The sequence below is a fragment of the Oreochromis aureus genome, linkage group 6 (genome assembly GCF_013358895.1).
Source record: "Oreochromis aureus strain Israel breed Guangdong linkage group 6, ZZ_aureus, whole genome shotgun sequence".
NCBI classification, from domain to species: domain Eukaryota; kingdom Metazoa; phylum Chordata; class Actinopteri; order Cichliformes; family Cichlidae; genus Oreochromis; species Oreochromis aureus.
In genome coordinates this window covers 39,559,120-39,577,384 of record NC_052947.1, presented here as the reverse complement: position 1 = coordinate 39,577,384, position 18,265 = coordinate 39,559,120, and the positions used below count along the sequence as shown (strand labels likewise).

General features: G+C 42.3%; 1 protein-coding gene across 5 annotated transcripts in view; it reads right to left on the bottom strand.

Annotated features, from left to right (window-relative positions):
• Positions 1-18,265, bottom strand: part of kcnq5b (potassium voltage-gated channel, KQT-like subfamily, member 5b) — a 137,789-nt gene that overhangs the window by 27,111 nt on the left and 92,413 nt on the right. For all 5 annotated transcript variants that reach the window (XM_039614050.1, XM_031739843.2, XM_031739845.2 and 2 more), the window contains exons 2-6: positions 14,316-14,406; positions 8,743-8,869; positions 2,397-2,572; positions 1,645-1,770; positions 35-145 (exon numbers count right to left, since the gene is read on the bottom strand). In XM_039614050.1, the coding sequence (XP_039469984.1) occupies positions 35-145; positions 1,645-1,770; positions 2,397-2,572; positions 8,743-8,869; positions 14,316-14,406 (631 nt within the window). The remainder of the gene's footprint in view (positions 1-34; positions 146-1,644; positions 1,771-2,396; positions 2,573-8,742; positions 8,870-14,315; positions 14,407-18,265) is intronic.

Below are 18,265 nucleotides of genomic sequence, written 5' to 3'. Positions count from 1 at the left end.
CAGAAAACTGATTCATAAAAAAGGAATAACTTACAGCTGGCAAGGCAAAGAAGGAGATGCCGAGGAGGGCGAACCCTGCGGACAGCATCCGCCCCGTCCACGTCTTTGGTGTCTTGTCTCCGTAGCCGATGGTTGTCAGGGTGATCTGTGAAAACAATGATTATTGTCAGGGCCTGATGGATGCTCATATGGAGCCTCTGGCTGTTTAAACAGCAAACTTTTAAACTAATTTTATATTTAAAATCAAAACTTGTGCTGTATCAGAACTTGCAAGTGACCTGGTAACACCGACGTCGTTTATGACTTATCTAAACATCTACAAGCTATTAGTAGTTTTCTTTATTTAACAGTAAGACGTCATTAGTTGCAAATTATAAAGTCATGTGGAATATCTCTTATGAGAGCTGTTTTTAATGTCATCTTTTGAAGGTTGTAGAAACTGGTTTCATCTTTTTGTTTGTGACTCAGGCAGCTTCTGGAGTTTTGGTGAAATGGTCCTTTAAGTGATATTAAAAGGGGTTATTTGGTTAGTAGACTTGAATGAAAATGCATCCTCTGCCTTACTTATACTAATCTATTAAGACTGCTTTTATTTCTGTCAGACTGCTCAGTGTTAAATGTCTTCTGCTACGCATCGCTCTATTGTATTTGCATCTTTTTCCCTTTTGCATACAGCCTGATTTTCTCCATACAGAGACACGATTTTAAATGATGCCTTCAAGCACTGCAATCACATCTGAATGATTAAACCTGCGCAGAGGCTTTAACAGGCGTCAGTCTGTGCGGCCTTGGTTCCAAGAACGCTGCTGAAAGCTGGCGGCTCAAATGTTTATTCTGCCTTATCTGAAAAAATAAAGTTTTCTAAGGCACAGAATGTGCAGTCCTCTTGTCCTTTATGTGCAAAGACCTACCGAGCATCTGATGATGTTGTGCAGATATACATGGAGAGGGCGTTTTGACAATATGAAACCTCAGATTCAATGAAAATGGGACTCAAACATCTCGATGGAAGATGTCAGCAAGTGAAGTTTTAATAGAATTAAAAGAGTTAATTGCAGTAATGATTCAAAGTGATGGTACTTAGTGCATCAAAATATGACTGCTGGATAAAAGCATTCACATGTGTTCATCGAAAGCCTGAAAAGGAGCACTTAATGAAGTGTATTCACCATTTAATGACAGGGGGAGATGTACCTGGCTGTGGACTGAAACTGGCAGAAAAACCTTACTTGGCTTTATTACTGCGCCGGTTTTATCTGCCCATCTGTACACATATCCATCCATCTACCTCTTTGATTTGGAAGCCTGAACATTTTTCATTCAGGCTCTGATTACCATTCATGACAAAGGCCATTTTACACCATTATGAATTTCTGAGCCAGATTGATAATGGTGTTTAACGGAGCCGTGCAGGACTAATGTTTATGGACGGGCTGTCAGTGCACAGAGGCAGAGCTAAACAGGCGATAATAACAGGAGGGGATTCTGGTTTCCTGCATCCAGAGCAGGACACACTCACTCTGCTGATGTCCAAGAAAGTCTGACTCAGGAGGGTCAGGTGGCTGCAGAGATTGTCTAACAGCTGCTAAAAAATAATTTCTATCAGGGCTTTTTACTAAAGTACAGAAATTCCTCCAAACTCACCGTGCCCCACCACAAGGCATCCGCATACGTAGCAAACTCATTGTTGAACTTATTCTCCACAAGGTAGACAAGGAAAGAAGAGAAGATGAGGACCAAGAAGCCGATGTACCAGGCGGTTACCAGTTCCTGCAGAGGTCAAAGAGGTCATTCAGAGTGTGATGGTGGAAAAAGGAGCATTTGTTTAATGCACAAGCACTCTGGCATATAACAGGAGATCGCTTTTCTCTGAACACTGAGGTCAGAAACAGAAATAAAATAACCAGGTGATAGGTCACAACCCTTTACAGAACCTTCCTCTGATGCTGTCCCTTATTGGTTTAGACAAAAATAAGATAAAACAACTTCCTGATGTGCTGCTAAAACAGCTGCTGAGCTGCCTGCTATGAACTCTACAAGACCTCTGAATGTGCCCAGTGTTACCTGCAAAGCAGGGACTGCAGCTAGTCTGACTTATTGCTCTACTCGAACAGCGCTGTAGGAACACTGCTGTACACTTTATCAGGAATGTTTAGGTAGGTGATGAATGCTCATGAAAACCTCTGTGACCTCAAAATAGCAAGGAAGAGCAATCAAACTATCATGCAAGATTAGTCTACTAGTTTAAAAATAAATAAATACTGCACAACACGTCCTCTTTAAGACCTTTTATTTTTTTAATCTTATAAACATGCTGATTATTTCGTTATGGAAACATCTCGAGATTCCCTGAAGCTTGAGCAGAAGCCTGATCTGTGGATGCCCTCCACACCTACCTTGCTGTGTGCGTAGACTACAGAGCCCAACAGCTTCCAGGTGCCTCCCCTACGGTCCATTCGCACCATGCGTAGGATCTGCAGGAAACGCAGGCTTCGCAGGACTGACGTGGCAAAGATGTTGCCCTGGCTACCTGCTGACACCACCGCCACTGACGCTATCAGCACTATGATGTCTGGAATGAAAACACAAAACGACGGCTTACCAGCAGAAGAGGATACAACTCTTTATGAAGCAACCTTTAAAATGATCTGCACTGATAAATATGTGTATTCAAACAGAAATCTATACAAAGCTACACTATACACACAAATCCACTGGGTCACCTACACGTTACGCCTACAGGAGCTGCATTGCTACAGGAACCAGGCCGTGAGGAAGACGGCCATGAAAAGATCCGAAAAACTTGAAATACAGTTTTTATTATGATGGATTTTGAAAACTGATTTTGATGCTAATGCTAGCTGAAGTTTGGACCTCTGCAGTTACTGAGTCAACAGAGCATTAGTCACGTTTACACACTTTACGTTCTCTGTGCTTGATTTTATACACCTGTCACTGAAACACTTGAATTCAAACGTTCAGAGGTGTGCACAATCACTTGTGCACAGAGTCTGTATTTAAAGAAAAAAGTTAAATTGGGGGAAGTAGGCAGAACTGGACTTCCACAGAGTGATAATAAAATATCAGCAGAGCTAAAAGTGGACGAGAGGCCACACAGAGACCACCTGGAAGTGTAGTTTTTGGTATTTATGGGTGGTGCCGGAGAACTTTATGATCCCAGAAAGGCTTCCCGACTGTGCATTACAACCCTGGAGGCCAGCTTGGCATAAGTTGACCCGCTGTCAGATCTATTTACTGGAGATATATATTACTATAACACTCTTTTAAAATGTATTAAATATTCAATATTGCCAATATCTGAATGGACTCAAATGTACATGCCACATGCCTCTGACAGCCTGTGGAGGGAATCTTACTTGCTCCAGGGTGCCTTGCTTCACTGCCTTTCTTCCATAAACGGTGAGCTACGTAAACATGAAACAAGAGCTCAGAAATTGAGTTTTTTAATCACCAATTTCAACTCTCAGCTCGCAGCACAACAGAGACTCAGACAAACCCCACATAAGCACCAAAAACTAATACAAAAACGAAATGGGATAAAAGATCGTGACAATTTTAATTTACCATCTGACATAAGGTATGTCACGCTGTGCGATTATGTGTAGTGATTTATGTGTACGTTCTGTGTGCATTTAAAAAATAAGAAAACTGGCTCTCAGAAAAAACAGGACTGTTTCCCTCATCTCACTGACAGCTCAAAAAAAGGACTGCTCACTCCTGCCAGCAGAAAAGAAAACAGAAGCAAGTATATCTTGTTGTTATTGATCCTAACGCGAAACCATCCTATAAAAATTCATTCTCATCTGAACGCGAGTTAGACGGTTCGACGTCTATCATGCAGCTGCAATAACAGTAAGTCAGCGTTGTCATCTCACGCTGCTCACTGCAGTAAATCAGCCCAACAAAGGCTCTATATTACTGGAGATGACATAATCTGCCACAGGCATCAACAGCACAATAACGTCCTATGGCCTCTTCCTATACAGAGCATATGCTGATTTAAGTTGCCTGGCTACTGCATTGATCTACTGTTTACTCAAACACAGCAGAGGGAGAGATAATTGGCTAAAACAGAGCTCTGCTGTATATCTGAAAGCAGAGCTCACACTTCTGCTTTCTTTCCTTTTAATTTCCCATAAGAGCATAAAAACTGTGACAGACGTAAACACGGGCACCGAGAGGCAGACGCACACAGATCTGACTCTGTGCAGAGGAAGTTCACACAAAACACAGCGAGCAAATGAATAACACCAAACCCACAAAGAGCACAGACAAATAAGACCTCGTCTGACTCAAAAAAAAAATCACCCCGTCTCTTCCATCTCAGCGATGCTCCACATTAAACTCGACCCCCGGGCCGTGCTATTTTACTTCACTGTGTACGAGAGGATTTCCCTTCTGTCCTTCAGCCAAACCCCTTTTTAAAAGAGAGAATGCTTGTTGAGGTGAAGCTGATTGGTCCTCCTATAAATAAACAGACCAGTTGACCCACAGTGGGGAGAGGAAGAGAAAGGGGAAAGGTCATGAGCAGCAGTGGCATTAAAAATACATTAAAGGGGCACCAGCAGAGCTCGCCGACTTTGAAGGTGCTCAGAGGAAAGTAAAAAAAAAAAAACAACCACAAAGAATCCAAAGATTTGAATCAGTCCAGCAGACTCCACAGAGGCATTCAGCCCTACACTGCTAAAATACACGTGTCTCTTTAATAAACTACAGTAAGACAGCACATCTCACGATAACGCCCCAACAGTGAAGTCAAATATGTAGGAACTGAGGGCCAGGTATGGTGATATGTGAACATTTTCACCCATCACACATCTGTTCATCAATCCGGTTATCCAGATCTGGGTTGCTGGGGAGCTGCCCAAACCCCCCACCCCAAACACGCTTGTACATGCACTGAATGACCTGTAACATCAAGCCAGATACACCGTACTCCTGAAGCACTTCCCTACAGGTCAAACCAAAGGATGCAGGTGAATGAGGTCCACAAAACACATGTAGACTGGTTTGACAAAGTCCTATGTACCCTCACTTATCCTTAAATATCATTCCAGGTCCAGTGTTCCACAACCAGGTTAAAAATTGCACATTTCAGTCTGAGTTTTTCACTAACCAACTTCTTCCCAGTTTAGAACTTAAAGAAGGCAAAGACCAGCAACAACAAGTGCACATCTGTAGAACAAATTCAGTTCCCAGAACAGATCCGATGGCAAACCTGCAGAGTTGATGGTGACTGTATGATTTTCATATATGTTCAGAGTATCACACACGTTTATGCTCATTTCTTTTCTTTCTCTATGGAAGTTTCCTCTCAGTGATGAATGATCACAATCTGAAGGTCCTCGTTTGAAACACAGTGTTCTGAGCTTCAGGCAAAACTTCACACGAAAGAATGTGAGCGTGAAATCAGACAAACACAAGAAAGCTGCATATTATTACAGTCCATCCTCAGGCGCACCATTCGGATGCATCTCCATAGGGGCCAAGCCATGTGCATCACAGCCATCATGGGGTTATTTACTCAGGCTGTCAGCGGACATGCTTCCTTTAACCCTCGGGGAGTCTTTGGTCTTCTAAATGACTCCAGGGGACAAATCACCTGTTCACACCAGTTAAAGCGATGCTGGTTCGATTCCCGCTTCATTTATGAGTTAATGTTGGTCGCTCTGAAGTCACAGACTAACACAGTTTTAGATCACGCTGGTTAAAACGTCATATCAACATTAAGATTCTGCACGCAGTGCTTATTCTGAGCACAGAAACTTCCTTTGGCGTTCGGTTGTTTTGGCATGAACATGCCGCCGTACGGCTCCAGTGAAGCTGCTTGATAGCGAGTAATTAGGGAGCCCTGCTGCCACAAATAAACTGGTTAACAGAATTTCCACTGGGCACGATGCAGCAGCCAAAGTGAAAAGAAAAAAAGAACTGCTTAAAGGACTCTGCAGAAGAAGAAAAAATGATTTAACTTCTGGGCCAAAAGTAACAGCAAAAGGAAGAACATTTTAAACGAGTTCAGCTGGAGGCTGTATTATTTTTAGATATTCAGACCAGGATATCTTATTATTCTAGCATTATTAAAGCATTTTAATGTAAGACAGATCAGTCAGATCCCGTGCATCCATTAAAGTAAATGTTGCTCGAGTTTAAAAAGTACTATCAGCAAAAGTATAAAAACTAAAAGAACTCATAGATTTGAAAAATGAGCCCCGAGGCTTTTATACTTGTTTACAAGATTAATATTTTTATTACACTTACAGAGTGGCTTACAATAAATATACTGAAGTATAAGTATAAGTAAATACTAATAAAACATAATTTAAATATCTGATCCTGACACAGCTCTTTTCTACTCCAGCTGAGCACTAAAAGGTGCTTTTTCTTTTTACTGCAAACCACAGTCACTAAATCACAAAGCACTTTCTCTGGATGATTTTCAGGAGTCAGACAGGTTTACTTTCCCCAGGTTGTGCAAATGTTAGCATGACAGTACCATCACCCCAGTGTTCTTCCCTAAATGTGTGTCGAACTCTGTAAATGTTTTAAATATCTGTGCAAACATCAGTGGTTAATGCAGCATACAGATTTTTTCCTGGTTGTATAAAAGCTAATCTGTCCTGTAGGTTTTACAGAGTTTTCTAAAAACAGGATTAAAGAAAAGGAAAAATACATCCGTGTTCTTCAAGGTTGGATACAAATAAATCATTTGTAAGATTCACCACTGTCTGGATGGGCTCACTTTCTACACCTTTAGGCACTTTCAAACTATCACACAAATATGCACAGAGTTTGTTTAGAGTCACTGAGCTAAAAACAAGCCCTCCTGTTTCCATCTACAACCACTTATGTTTGACATGGCTCTAGAAGAACATGAGCACATAACTGAGCAGACACCACTGATATGACACAGAGTCAGAAACGGCACGAAAAGGAGACGATTGGATGGAGGCTGGTTGCAAAGTGGCTTGCAGGTGTGCAGCACCTGTGTGAAGCCTGAAGTAGCATATACAGTGCAACCTATCTGAGATTTGGTAGCTGTGGGCTGACTTCATGGCCTGCCTGAACCAACACTATACTCAATTAAAGGTCACCATCCCTACATATCATACACAAGGAGATGTTGCAGAAAACGGCACTCAAAGCTACTCACATTTTTCTCTTTCCACTAAAGACAAGATCCACTAAGTCTTGCCATTATCAAGGCTTTCAGCATCTCTGAAGTCAAATTAAGTAATGATAATCCTAACAATAATCCTGGTGATACAGCAATGCCCAAACTGAGCTACACTACAAGTTTCACTTTAACCTGCCAGGGGCTAAACCTGGCATAAACCAGGAGTTTGCTCATTTAGGAATCTTCATATGGAGAAATAACTGCAGTCATGGCAAAAAAACAAAAACAAAAACCCAACAACAACAACAAAAAAAAGTTTTGCCAGTAGCACAAATTCTGTTTCATAAATCCTTGAACCTCATTAACCTATGAATCTGGTTTTCCTGCAGTTCTCTGTGGCAGGCTGGATATCAGGGTCTGGGTCAAATCATGATTGATGCCGATTCACTGCTGTCTTATCAGAGCTCCACACTAAAAACACCCTCAAAGACCAGCTTCTTCAAAGATCCAGGAGTAATCTGGTAACAATCTGCATTTTCCAGCTTGTCTTGTGACATTTTATACCATGCTACAAGTAAAAAGTGATAATTAAAGTCACTGACATTAGGTGAGAAATTCACATTATTTCATGCATTTATCCCACAAGTATTTTACTCCCATGACAGTTACGTCAGCTTCTGCTACCCAGTGTTCAGTCTCCAAACCGGCCACAGTGGGAGCTGGTTCAATGGAGGACTAAAACAGAGCTGGTTCTGCACTGGTTTAGTGGGAAACCGGTCACAATATTTCAGATTCAGCCACACTAACACAAGAAATCACTCTGAAATCTTAAAATTCAAACATTTTTCTGCAAATGATGGTGAATAATTACCGTCATGCTCTGGACTTAAAGTCGATGTCTGTGCACAGAAACTAAAATCATTGTATAATGAAAGTTGTAATACGACCAAAACTACACACAGACACAGCAGCTGAATTCTTAGAAAACTCCCAGCATCTCCTTCAGATGTGAGAGCATGCAGAGTCATTTTATACTGCAGCACAGTCACAGGGTTTCTCTCTGTAGGGATGTGCATTATGATTCAGTTCCATTTATCCTTCAAATCCTTTCTTTTACTTTCTCACTTTATTATTTTTTCCACGCTCGCCATCACACGCCGTCGTCTTCTCCATTTCTCCTTATCTCTTACTTATATTTCACTCTTTTTTGCTGCTCTCCCGTCAGTGCTGAAAAGTGTGACGACGGGAGCTTGCGATGCACTCGCTGACCTCGGAGCCCTGCTCTCCCTCCCCGCGAGCGCCCTACTGTACTTTGAAAGAAGCAGCAGAGCGATCCTTGTCTAAACAGTGGAAAGAATAAAAGGCAGTTAATGCAACCTCATTACGTAAATGCTCTCTGCTCTTATGAGGCCTGACCACAGCTGAAAATGACACCAGCAGATTTTGGTCAATAGCGTGCATGGGCTGCATTCACAGAGAGGACGCAGAGCGGTCCGCTAGAGGGCAACTGTAGGGTGAAACAATGAGAAGGGAATGGCTTTGTAGCTGGAAAACAAACCTTTACGCAGTGAATTAATCACAAAAAAAGGTGTGGCCCAAAAACTCACCAATGACACAAAAGGGCTTCCTGGCGAAGCGCAGCCGACCCTGCCATCCTCTGTAGCGACAGCAGCATCCCGCTGACCAGATACGGATGATGAATTCCAACCCGAACACCACAATCATCACAAACTCCTGTTGGAAGCACAGAAACAACAGTTGTTTTGGAAGCGTGTTGATGACGGTAACAGAGAGCATTAATCTGGTTTTCCAGGGATTAAATCAAACACAGTTAAGCCAGTGGATATATTAGACAGGAAGTAAACAGTTATGCACCAAATACACTGGCAAAGAGGGAAGCAGATGTAAGGACCAGAACAAATGTGCCTGACAGTCCGGGTCATGGTTGGACTGAGGAGAGAAAAAACCTACAGGTTGTTGGTGGAGCGCGGCTGATCCACAGCTCATCAGCACTGAATGATGTGTATAAAAGAAAGACGCAGCATAGTTTTGGCTCAGTATTTTAACATCAGGCTCTGGGAACTGAGCAACTGGTCTCCACAGAGACTTAAAAGTCAAGCCAGTGTAAAAATGCCACAAAGTGCAGTTCCTGTAATGTCCACTTGAGGCCGTCTCCTGAAGTGAGTGAATCAGCATAGACTTCCATGTTAAAAAGTCCAACTTTACAGCAGAAGTAAACATGTTTACAGCCTGGTATACGACAAGAGTTGTGATCTCTACAGCTCATTTCTCCCTTCATAACAACAAATCTATTTTTTTTTCTCTTCACCCATTTTAACTTATATTAAGGCTTGACGTTAGGCACTGTTGTGGTAGGTCGTATCTTGGCTGTTACTCGTATGCTGGGCTTTACCTTTGCTAAATGAACCAGTGAAATGGACCTCTGGACTCTGCTGTTTGTGCTTTTTGGAGCTTTTTAATGCACTTTCTTGACCTGTTGTGCTATTAATGGTACGAAGCGACTGTCCAAGAAGTCTGCTTCACTTCAATTCAGTTCTAATATTATTTCATTACTTAGCACTAATGCTAGCCACAATGCTAGACCCTTTGGATGTGTTTCAGGAACATCTGCCAAATCAAACCCACTGTGGTAACTTAGCACTAATTAGCAGATATGTGCTCCTGTAGACTGTACAGTGTATAGATGTAACCTGCTAACTAAGCCAGCTAGCATTAGTTCATAAGTTAAGAAGCTTGAGTTCTATCTACAGACAGTATAAAAAAAAAATACATGCTGCATTCTTTTTAATGGCCACCAGGGGGCAAAGACTTCAGGTCCTGAAAAGCAAACAGGAAAACAGTCCTTCACACTGAACTCTGTAAATGCTTTCCTGCTTATTTTATGAGCTCAGTCACTCATTTTAGAAATGATTAATTATCCATTTTCTTCCGGTTATTGGGGGCTGTGTGGCAGGGGCAGCAGCCAAGCAGTGAAGGTCCGATCTCCCTCTCACCGGCTGCCTCCTGTGGTACCCGGGGGAACAGCGAGGTGTTCCCAGGCCAGTCGAGAGATGTAATCTCTTTAGCATGCCCTGGGTCTGCCACGGCATCTCCTCCAACCTAAACTATTTATTAAACTCTTTAAATTTTGGTTATTTAATCACTGGCCAGTGACTTGTCAATCATAAGTTGTTGTTATTTTAGTTGTTTTATTTACTTCTTGTATGTTTCTCTCTTCTATATTTTACTGCATCACTGTTGTGCATTTTATTGATTTTAGTGGTTTTACATTGTTAAGCACTTTGTGCTGTGTGGACTGTTGGAAATGTGCTATATAAATAAACTTGACCTTGACCATAAGTTAATGACCAATGAGCATGCTCCAGCTGCAGGGGCGATCAGTTTGACAGTCGGATCGACCTCTCACTCATCACATCTGGTTTTAAAACTTGAGGCTTTATAACGAGACCTCACTAACCCCTGGATGATGTCATGATATGCCGTCTATGTTTCAGATGCAAAGACCAGCAGCACATTAGGTTGGGCTGGTCTTATTATTTTGGCTCATCAGTGTAAATTTACATTAGTCATTATTTACTGCATTGATCACATGCCATTATACGTCATTAATGCAGTGTTTGTGTCATTTAAATGGATGCCGGGTTGACAAAGTATTGTGTGTCATAATGACTGAGACGGGTCATCTGTTAATGCACACACACGGCTTTAGCTTCCATTAGATGGAAACGCTGATGCAATTAGCGTGGTGCAATTTGTGAAATGGCAGCTCCAGCTGCAGGGGCAATCATGTGCAGTAAATGCTGCCCGTGCAAAAAAAAGTGACCTCTCCTTTCTGCAAAAGCTTTTTTTTTAAAAAAAAAGAAAAAGAAAAACGTGTTGAGTCACATGAAGAGTCTGTTAAAAAGGCATTTCTGCTCCCGTGCCCACCGGTGACGTCTTCTCTCGTTCCTCGCTTTCTTCTCAAGACATCTTTGAACTCCATTTGTTAGTACTTAAAGAAAGTGAAGTTCTCAGTTTGAGGGCAGGCACTTAAATCTGCCATTTATTCTGTTATCCCGAGGTCGACCCCGAGAGTTTTCCCGATGGCCGTATGGCTTATTCATAATGGTAAATTTTCCTTTCACCGATTCATACTCTGGTTTCTGTTCAGAGCTTCTTTAAACAAGACATTCAAAGGAAAGGCAACGTTGTTAGCTGCTCATCATATTCCTTATTTATCTCCCACTCCTCCACACAGTTTGTCAGCGATCACAATTAGCACAAATTACACAAATTACTGGGTATTTTCTGCAGACTGCCTCATTTTTCCTCTTTCACTACACATCTTGGTTAATTTACAGGATCACTGATATTTTGTAATTAATATATAATGAAAAAAACGAGCAGCTAAATGCATGAGTAAAATGGAAAATGCTAGATTACATTTCATGTTCAGCCCCAGTCATCCAGAGAGGCGAGAAAGAATATGTTTGCCTGTTTGGGAACAGGGCAGTGAAATTTAAAAAAAGAAAATCCCTATGATCGCTTTGGTTTCTAGCAGGTTGCTGTGGTCACCGATAGTTTGCAGTGGAAGATACCAACACGTTTGCAAATACTCAAACTAACTGCTAACCAGCAGTCAAACCTGACAAAGTGAAATGCAAACCAGGAACAGACAACGTTCCTCTGCAAAGAAAAAGTCAGCCAGCGCTCTTCTTTAATTTTTAAACATTCTCCGTTTCCAGTTTGTGACTCAATTTTTCAAGTTTCACTGCAGCTCAGCGTTTAGAGACAGGTCAGCATTTTGTATGAAAAGTATAGGTCAACTGTGGACGACCGAAGGAACCTGAAGTTTTTGGAGCAGCACCAACTTTGTGACCGATTTCACGCAACGACAGCCAAAATCACTCCGGGTGGTTTCAGGGGGTTTCTGAGCGGTCCGCAGGCCTGAGGTCTTACATCTGTGTCAGGTAATCAGACTGAAAGGAAGTGGTCAGACGTACCTTTTGTTAACGTACACTTACACTGCAACATCTTGAAAATGTGCTAAATGAGGTCACATTGGAACAATGATTATTATGCTCTGTTACTCTGGATGAAAACTTGGGGTCAGTGGTTGACATGATAAAATAAGCACACAAATGTCATGTGCAAAGTGAATAAATAAGTATGTCACATATTTGCTCTCTCCTGAGCTATTATGTTGCTCTTACAAAAACCCAGAAACTTTGTGGGATTGGAGGCTCACATCTCGTGCAGCAAGTCTGAAGCACTCAGGCAGGTGGAAGTCACACACCTGGATGCTGAATCTGAGGAGGAGGAAGATAAGGAGGAGAAGAACTGAGGCTTCAAGGATTTAAATAAAATTTGGGAGGTCACAGGAGGTCGAGACTCTGGTGGTCCGCTCGCAGGAAATTTAAAATGTCATTTCATTCTGGTGAATTTTTACGCATCTTTTCAGGTTAAATTTATAGTGGAAGTTTTTTTTTCTGTAAAAGAAACGCATCAATCTGCCACGCGATGGCAAAAGTATACCTAATAAACTGTGTTAGACACTGAATTTCAAATCTTTTTTTAATATTTTCTATTTGTTTGTAACAGTGGTCCAACTCTGCTGTAACCTTAAAGGAATAAAACTCAATATCAGCAATTTTTGGAGAGTTAGTGAAGGACGGCTAACTGACATACTATGATGTGCTGCTTGGAAAGCTTTGTATGGATTTGAATATTTCTGGTGTGGAGCCTAAACGTCACATAAGGTCAATCAATAAAGAGCCTGCGTGATCATAGAGAAACAAACACCATCATACGTCAGGAAGAAGATACCTGAAAGAGCCAAACTGCAGCCAACTGACTGAGATCGCCTCGTGCTGTCTGACTCAATGCCAGCATAAAGACTACAGTCGTACAGGCATCGACGAGCTCACAGTGCGTGACCGACTGCCATCACCAAGTCCCCAAAACACACACAGACTGGCTCTACAAACTCCCACACCCTCAAATATCCTCAATACGAGACCGAGCCGAGGACGATGATCCACCTGAAGTTGAAATTTTAATTGAAATTTTCAAATATGTATAAAAAAAGAGCATGAAGAGAATCTCCTGTCAGCTCTTTTTGTTTTCATCAGCTTAGATATGCTGTTATCTGATAAGCTAGGACTGTCTGTGTTATTCAGGTCAGAAGAACTTTTCCTGCAGACTCTGGACAACACACACACACACACACACACACACACACACACACACACACACACACACACACACACACACACACACACTCACACACACACACACACACACACACACACACGCAAACACACACACACACACACACACACACACACGCAAACACACACACACACACACACACACGCAAACACACACGTGCACACACTCTCACACGCACGCACGCGCACGCGCACAAATGTGCGGATTTGCTATCCTCGTGGGGACATCCCATTGACATAATGCTTTCCCTAGCCGCTTACCCTAACCCTAACCATCAAAAATGAATGCCTAACCCTGACCCTAACCCTAAACCTAACCATAACCTAATTGTAACCCTGACACTAAAACTACATTTTGAGTGTGAAAATTGCTTTCAACCCCGTGGGGACCTGGACTTGGGTCCCCACGGTGCAGAAAGTCCCCAGTATAGTAAATGTCAGGTTGCGGTCCCCACCAGGATAGTAGAAACCCGTACACACACACACACACACACACTCTCTCTCTCACACACACACACGTACGCAGGCATCAAATATCAAAATTCATCATATACATATAAAGTTATACACAAACAGGAAGCAGTTCTAATGAGAATAATGAATGAAACTCTGCAAAAGTTTTTAAATTCTTTGGGAACATTTTCCAGTCTTTAACTGGTTTAGAGGAGAAAGCTGATTGTGCAAGGAAAGATAATTCCCCTCTAAGGTGGTGGAGCAGCCTTATTGATGGTCTTACTGTATGTACTAAAATGGTAAATGGCCTGTATTTGTATAGCGCTTTACTAGTCCCTAAGGACCCCAAAGTGCTTTACACAACCAGTCATCCACCCATTCACACACACATTCACACACTGTACTACGCGTATGCTTGGGTATAACGTAGATGTCAATGAATTAAAGAGCTGATTACTCAGAGTTACTGGTAGATGAAGATTTTTCCAGGTGCTTACCAGAATGAGCAGGCAGTAGGAGGAGAATTCCTGATGAGCTGGGATGGTGGAGAACACAGAGAGGACCAGGCAGCTGAAGACCAAGACGAACCTGAACAAAAACACAAAACTGGAGTCAAACAGGATGACATCAATGGGCTGACCTCATCCACCACACTGACCAAACCCTCATTTCCACTGGTCCCAAACAGGCTGTGCACTAAAGTGGAATTGTTCCTCTGTGACAAACTCTTGAACCCATTCTGGCAGTGAAGGAAGAGCAGCACACCAACGACCTGGCAGCGCAATTGCACAATTATTTCCTGTCTGCAGTGAACAGTGAGCCCGACCATTATTCAATTTCCTGAGATATCAAGTTAATCATGCTTGTTTGTGCAACATGGTTTGCAAGAAACAAGCAGTGAAACTGCGGCTCTTGGAAAACAAGCAACATCCGACCACTTCCACACTCCCGACTGTCGCTCCCTCCGCCAGGAAACCGTAGCTTTCCATCTTCATTGTTGTTTTTTTTTTTGTTTTTCCATCACACAAAGCTTCCAAAATGAGAAATATGAGTGCAGCCTTTAGAGCTACGGTGGCTCCTGATGTTAAATGGTGAGAGCACATCTGTGTTTTATCATCTCAGACTGCTGCACAGGCCCGTCTGACACGCAGTGTATGTGTGTGTTTTCTCTTAACTATTGTCCAATGACAGCAACACAGCCCGCTTCACGTTACACAGTCATAATGAGGTCTTGTTTTTAAGCCTCTGAAGTTCGCTTCAACTAATAAACACACCTTTAATTACAGAATTTCAGGTGATTATTTTCACCCCTGTTGAAATCCAAACAAAACCCCTCACTGTTACAGAACAGAGAGAGCAGAGGCACCTTCTGCTGTCCACAATCAAACCTGGTTGCATCTATGAAAAGTGTCCACAGTTCCCATTTACTGCTTGATACAAAATAAACAACTTTATTGAATTAACTGTGTTTATTGTACAAGTCGAAAGTCTTTAATCTTTTATCCATCTGTATAAATTACAGGCAGGGCCAAAGTCAGATTGCCAGAAATGACATTTAGGCAATAAAGATTTATTACAAGACCTGTTTGAAGGCCTAAGCAGCTGAGAGATGAAGGTTGTGGTCGAATAGTCACCTTTGCTCAGGAAGGTTCCCAACTGGTTGGTTGAATCCTCTAAATACCAAGGAAAGACGCTTCCTTTATTACCTCCTTTAGCAAAGGACACAGTGGATCATCCTTCATGAAGGGAAATGAGATACATGATTGAGTGTTTCAGGAAAAAAATATATCAGCGTGAGTACCAAATTAAGTAGACTAATTATAATTATATTCTGCATTTACCCTCTAAAGTCAAAACCTGCTAATATGTGGGTGTTTAAACTTTAAACAATGATCAAAGTGAAGTGACGGCTGTAGTTTAGCTGCCATCAGTAATTTCACGTCCGGTAAAGATCCATCCATTCATTTTCATAACTGTTTATCCAGCTCAGAGTTGTTGGGACGCTGCAGTCTATCCCAGCTGTCACTGAGGGTCTGCAGTCTATCACAGAGCCAAATTACAATCATCAATCAAACGCAAACTTCAAAAAGAAAGGCTTCCTCTCATGAATTCTCCTTCACATCTTTCCTTCATGTCTTGATGTTTTACCTCAAAGTCAAGGAAAACACACAGAAGAGAATCTTTTGAACTATTCAGCCTCAACCAGCAACTCCCCCGGGTCTGCCTCCTTGCATTCGCATGTACCCAAAACTCATACAGAGTGTCTACGAGAGATCCTGGTTAGATGCTCCGCAGACTTCAACAAGTCAATTCTGCCCTTTGTCAAAATACCCGAGTCAGCTTTTTCAGTCAGGATGGGATTGATGCAGATATCAGATCGGTGCATCTCTACATCTCCAGCATAGAAACGAGGCACTTTGTTGTTATTTTAACCTGGAAACTCACAATCCATTTCCACTTCCATTCAGCAGGCCACAGAGCAGTCACCACCGGATAAGCCGATAAAGACTCCTAGCTGGCAGCGGACTGACTTTTAAAACAGCTTTGCAAGCATTTGCGAAACTACTGGAATTTGAAAAAGGTTTTTCACATTACAATCCATTTCCTCTAGGAAAAATATCATTTCTGGCAATCTGACCTTGGCCCTACCCACAATGCAGTTTGTCCCTGTGCACAGCTGTACCGAAGCGGAGACTGGGGACTCCTTCCTATGGGCCCCTCGTGCCAAACTGACCCCAGATTATCACAGAGTTGAAGGGAAGTCTTTCAAGCTTGACAGCCGGGCCCATCAGGACTACTTCCAGTGTTTGAATGACGCCTGTGTGAAAATAGTGGGTGTGCAGAGCAGGTCACACTCCCATACCCCACAGAACAGTACAGGACTGTGCTGTTCTGACCCCACTTGGGCCCTCGCCGACATGCAGAGAGCCAAAATGAAGGTCAGGATTTTCCACAGCCGCGGGGATGGTTATGTCATCATTTCTCGACCCATGAGTTCTCCTCCTGCTCTGCGACAGGCCTCGCAGAGCTGCTGGAGGTTCCGAATGAAACAAAAAGCATAAAGTATCGAAAGTTTGAGGTTTGCACTGTTGACATTTCCAAAGATTTGAATAATGTGCTTTTGATTGGAGGAAAACATCTAGTGACAAGCATTGTGGTGCTGTCAGCTGAAACACGAGCTCCTTGTCAGTGGCACACCTACGCCTCTCGCACTTACAAGGTTGTCAGACCGAAAATTATAGAGTGACAATCAACTCCCTTCATCCGTAGCCTAACTCGTGTTTCCAGTTTGAATATATTTACTTTAAAAAAAAGAGGGGAGGATGAAGTGAAAAGCCCTGTGACAGCATCATTAAGTTCTCAATGAGGTTCACTAATTAATCCCACAAAGTGAGGCTCTCGGACGGCCTTGGCCCCCGTGTGTCATGATGCCCTGCACTCAGAGCTGAAGGATTCACCTGGAGTATCTCGTTCAGTGCTTCCAGCAGAGTGATCGCTCTTAACCTTCCAAACAACACTGACTGAAAATTAAACTGGCGAACACAAAGATGGAGACGTACGTCCTTCCACCCACTCATCCTCCACCTCCCCTGCACTCGCACGGAGGCCCAGCATCACGGAACAAGTGGTAAGTGCTGCTCTGATTAGCATAATTTAATTGATTTGTCTGCAAAATGAGCTCCAAAACTAATGATATCCGCAAACTGCAATGGTATATTACAGCTCATTATCACTCTGAATTTGATTGGCAGACATATCTCCACAGTCCCCTTTTTATCTGTCATCTTGGATGATAGGATGGTAGGGAGAGCGGGGCAGTAAATGGCCTGGAGTGGAATTAAAGCCATGCCTCTGCAGTGAGGACACAGCTTTCACCAGGTGAGCTGCAGGATGCTCCTGGATGTTTTTTGCCAGAAAGTCAATAAAATGACTTTGACGCAATGCAAAATGCCACAAACAGATAGCGCGACTAAAGTGAGACACAAAATAATCACAAAAACATGCAAAATCACCAATAAGAGGCTGAAAACGACCACGGACATGTGCACAAATTATCAGAGTGAGAAGAGCAAATGGAAAATGATCACAACCGAGTCAAAACAGCCATAAAAAGACAGAGGGGCCATTATAAGACACATAAGAATTAATCTGAACTTTGAATTATGTAAAGCTCCTAAGAATGTCCAACAACGAAAATAAGAAAGCTGAAAATTAGCACAAAAGATCCTCTTTAAAACGCCTGGCTGAACAATCTCTGTCCACTCTGATAATAGAGAGAACTTTTCACCTCAATGTTTGGTTCAGTGCAAAAAACATAAAATTAAAATAAAACGTGAAAGAAAAATCGAAGATGAGGACGTCTGTGTCCTATTAATGAAAGGTCTCTGCCCAATAAAAGACATAAAAATCTGGCTTTGCCCTCTTAAACGTGTTCCTTTCAGTTGTC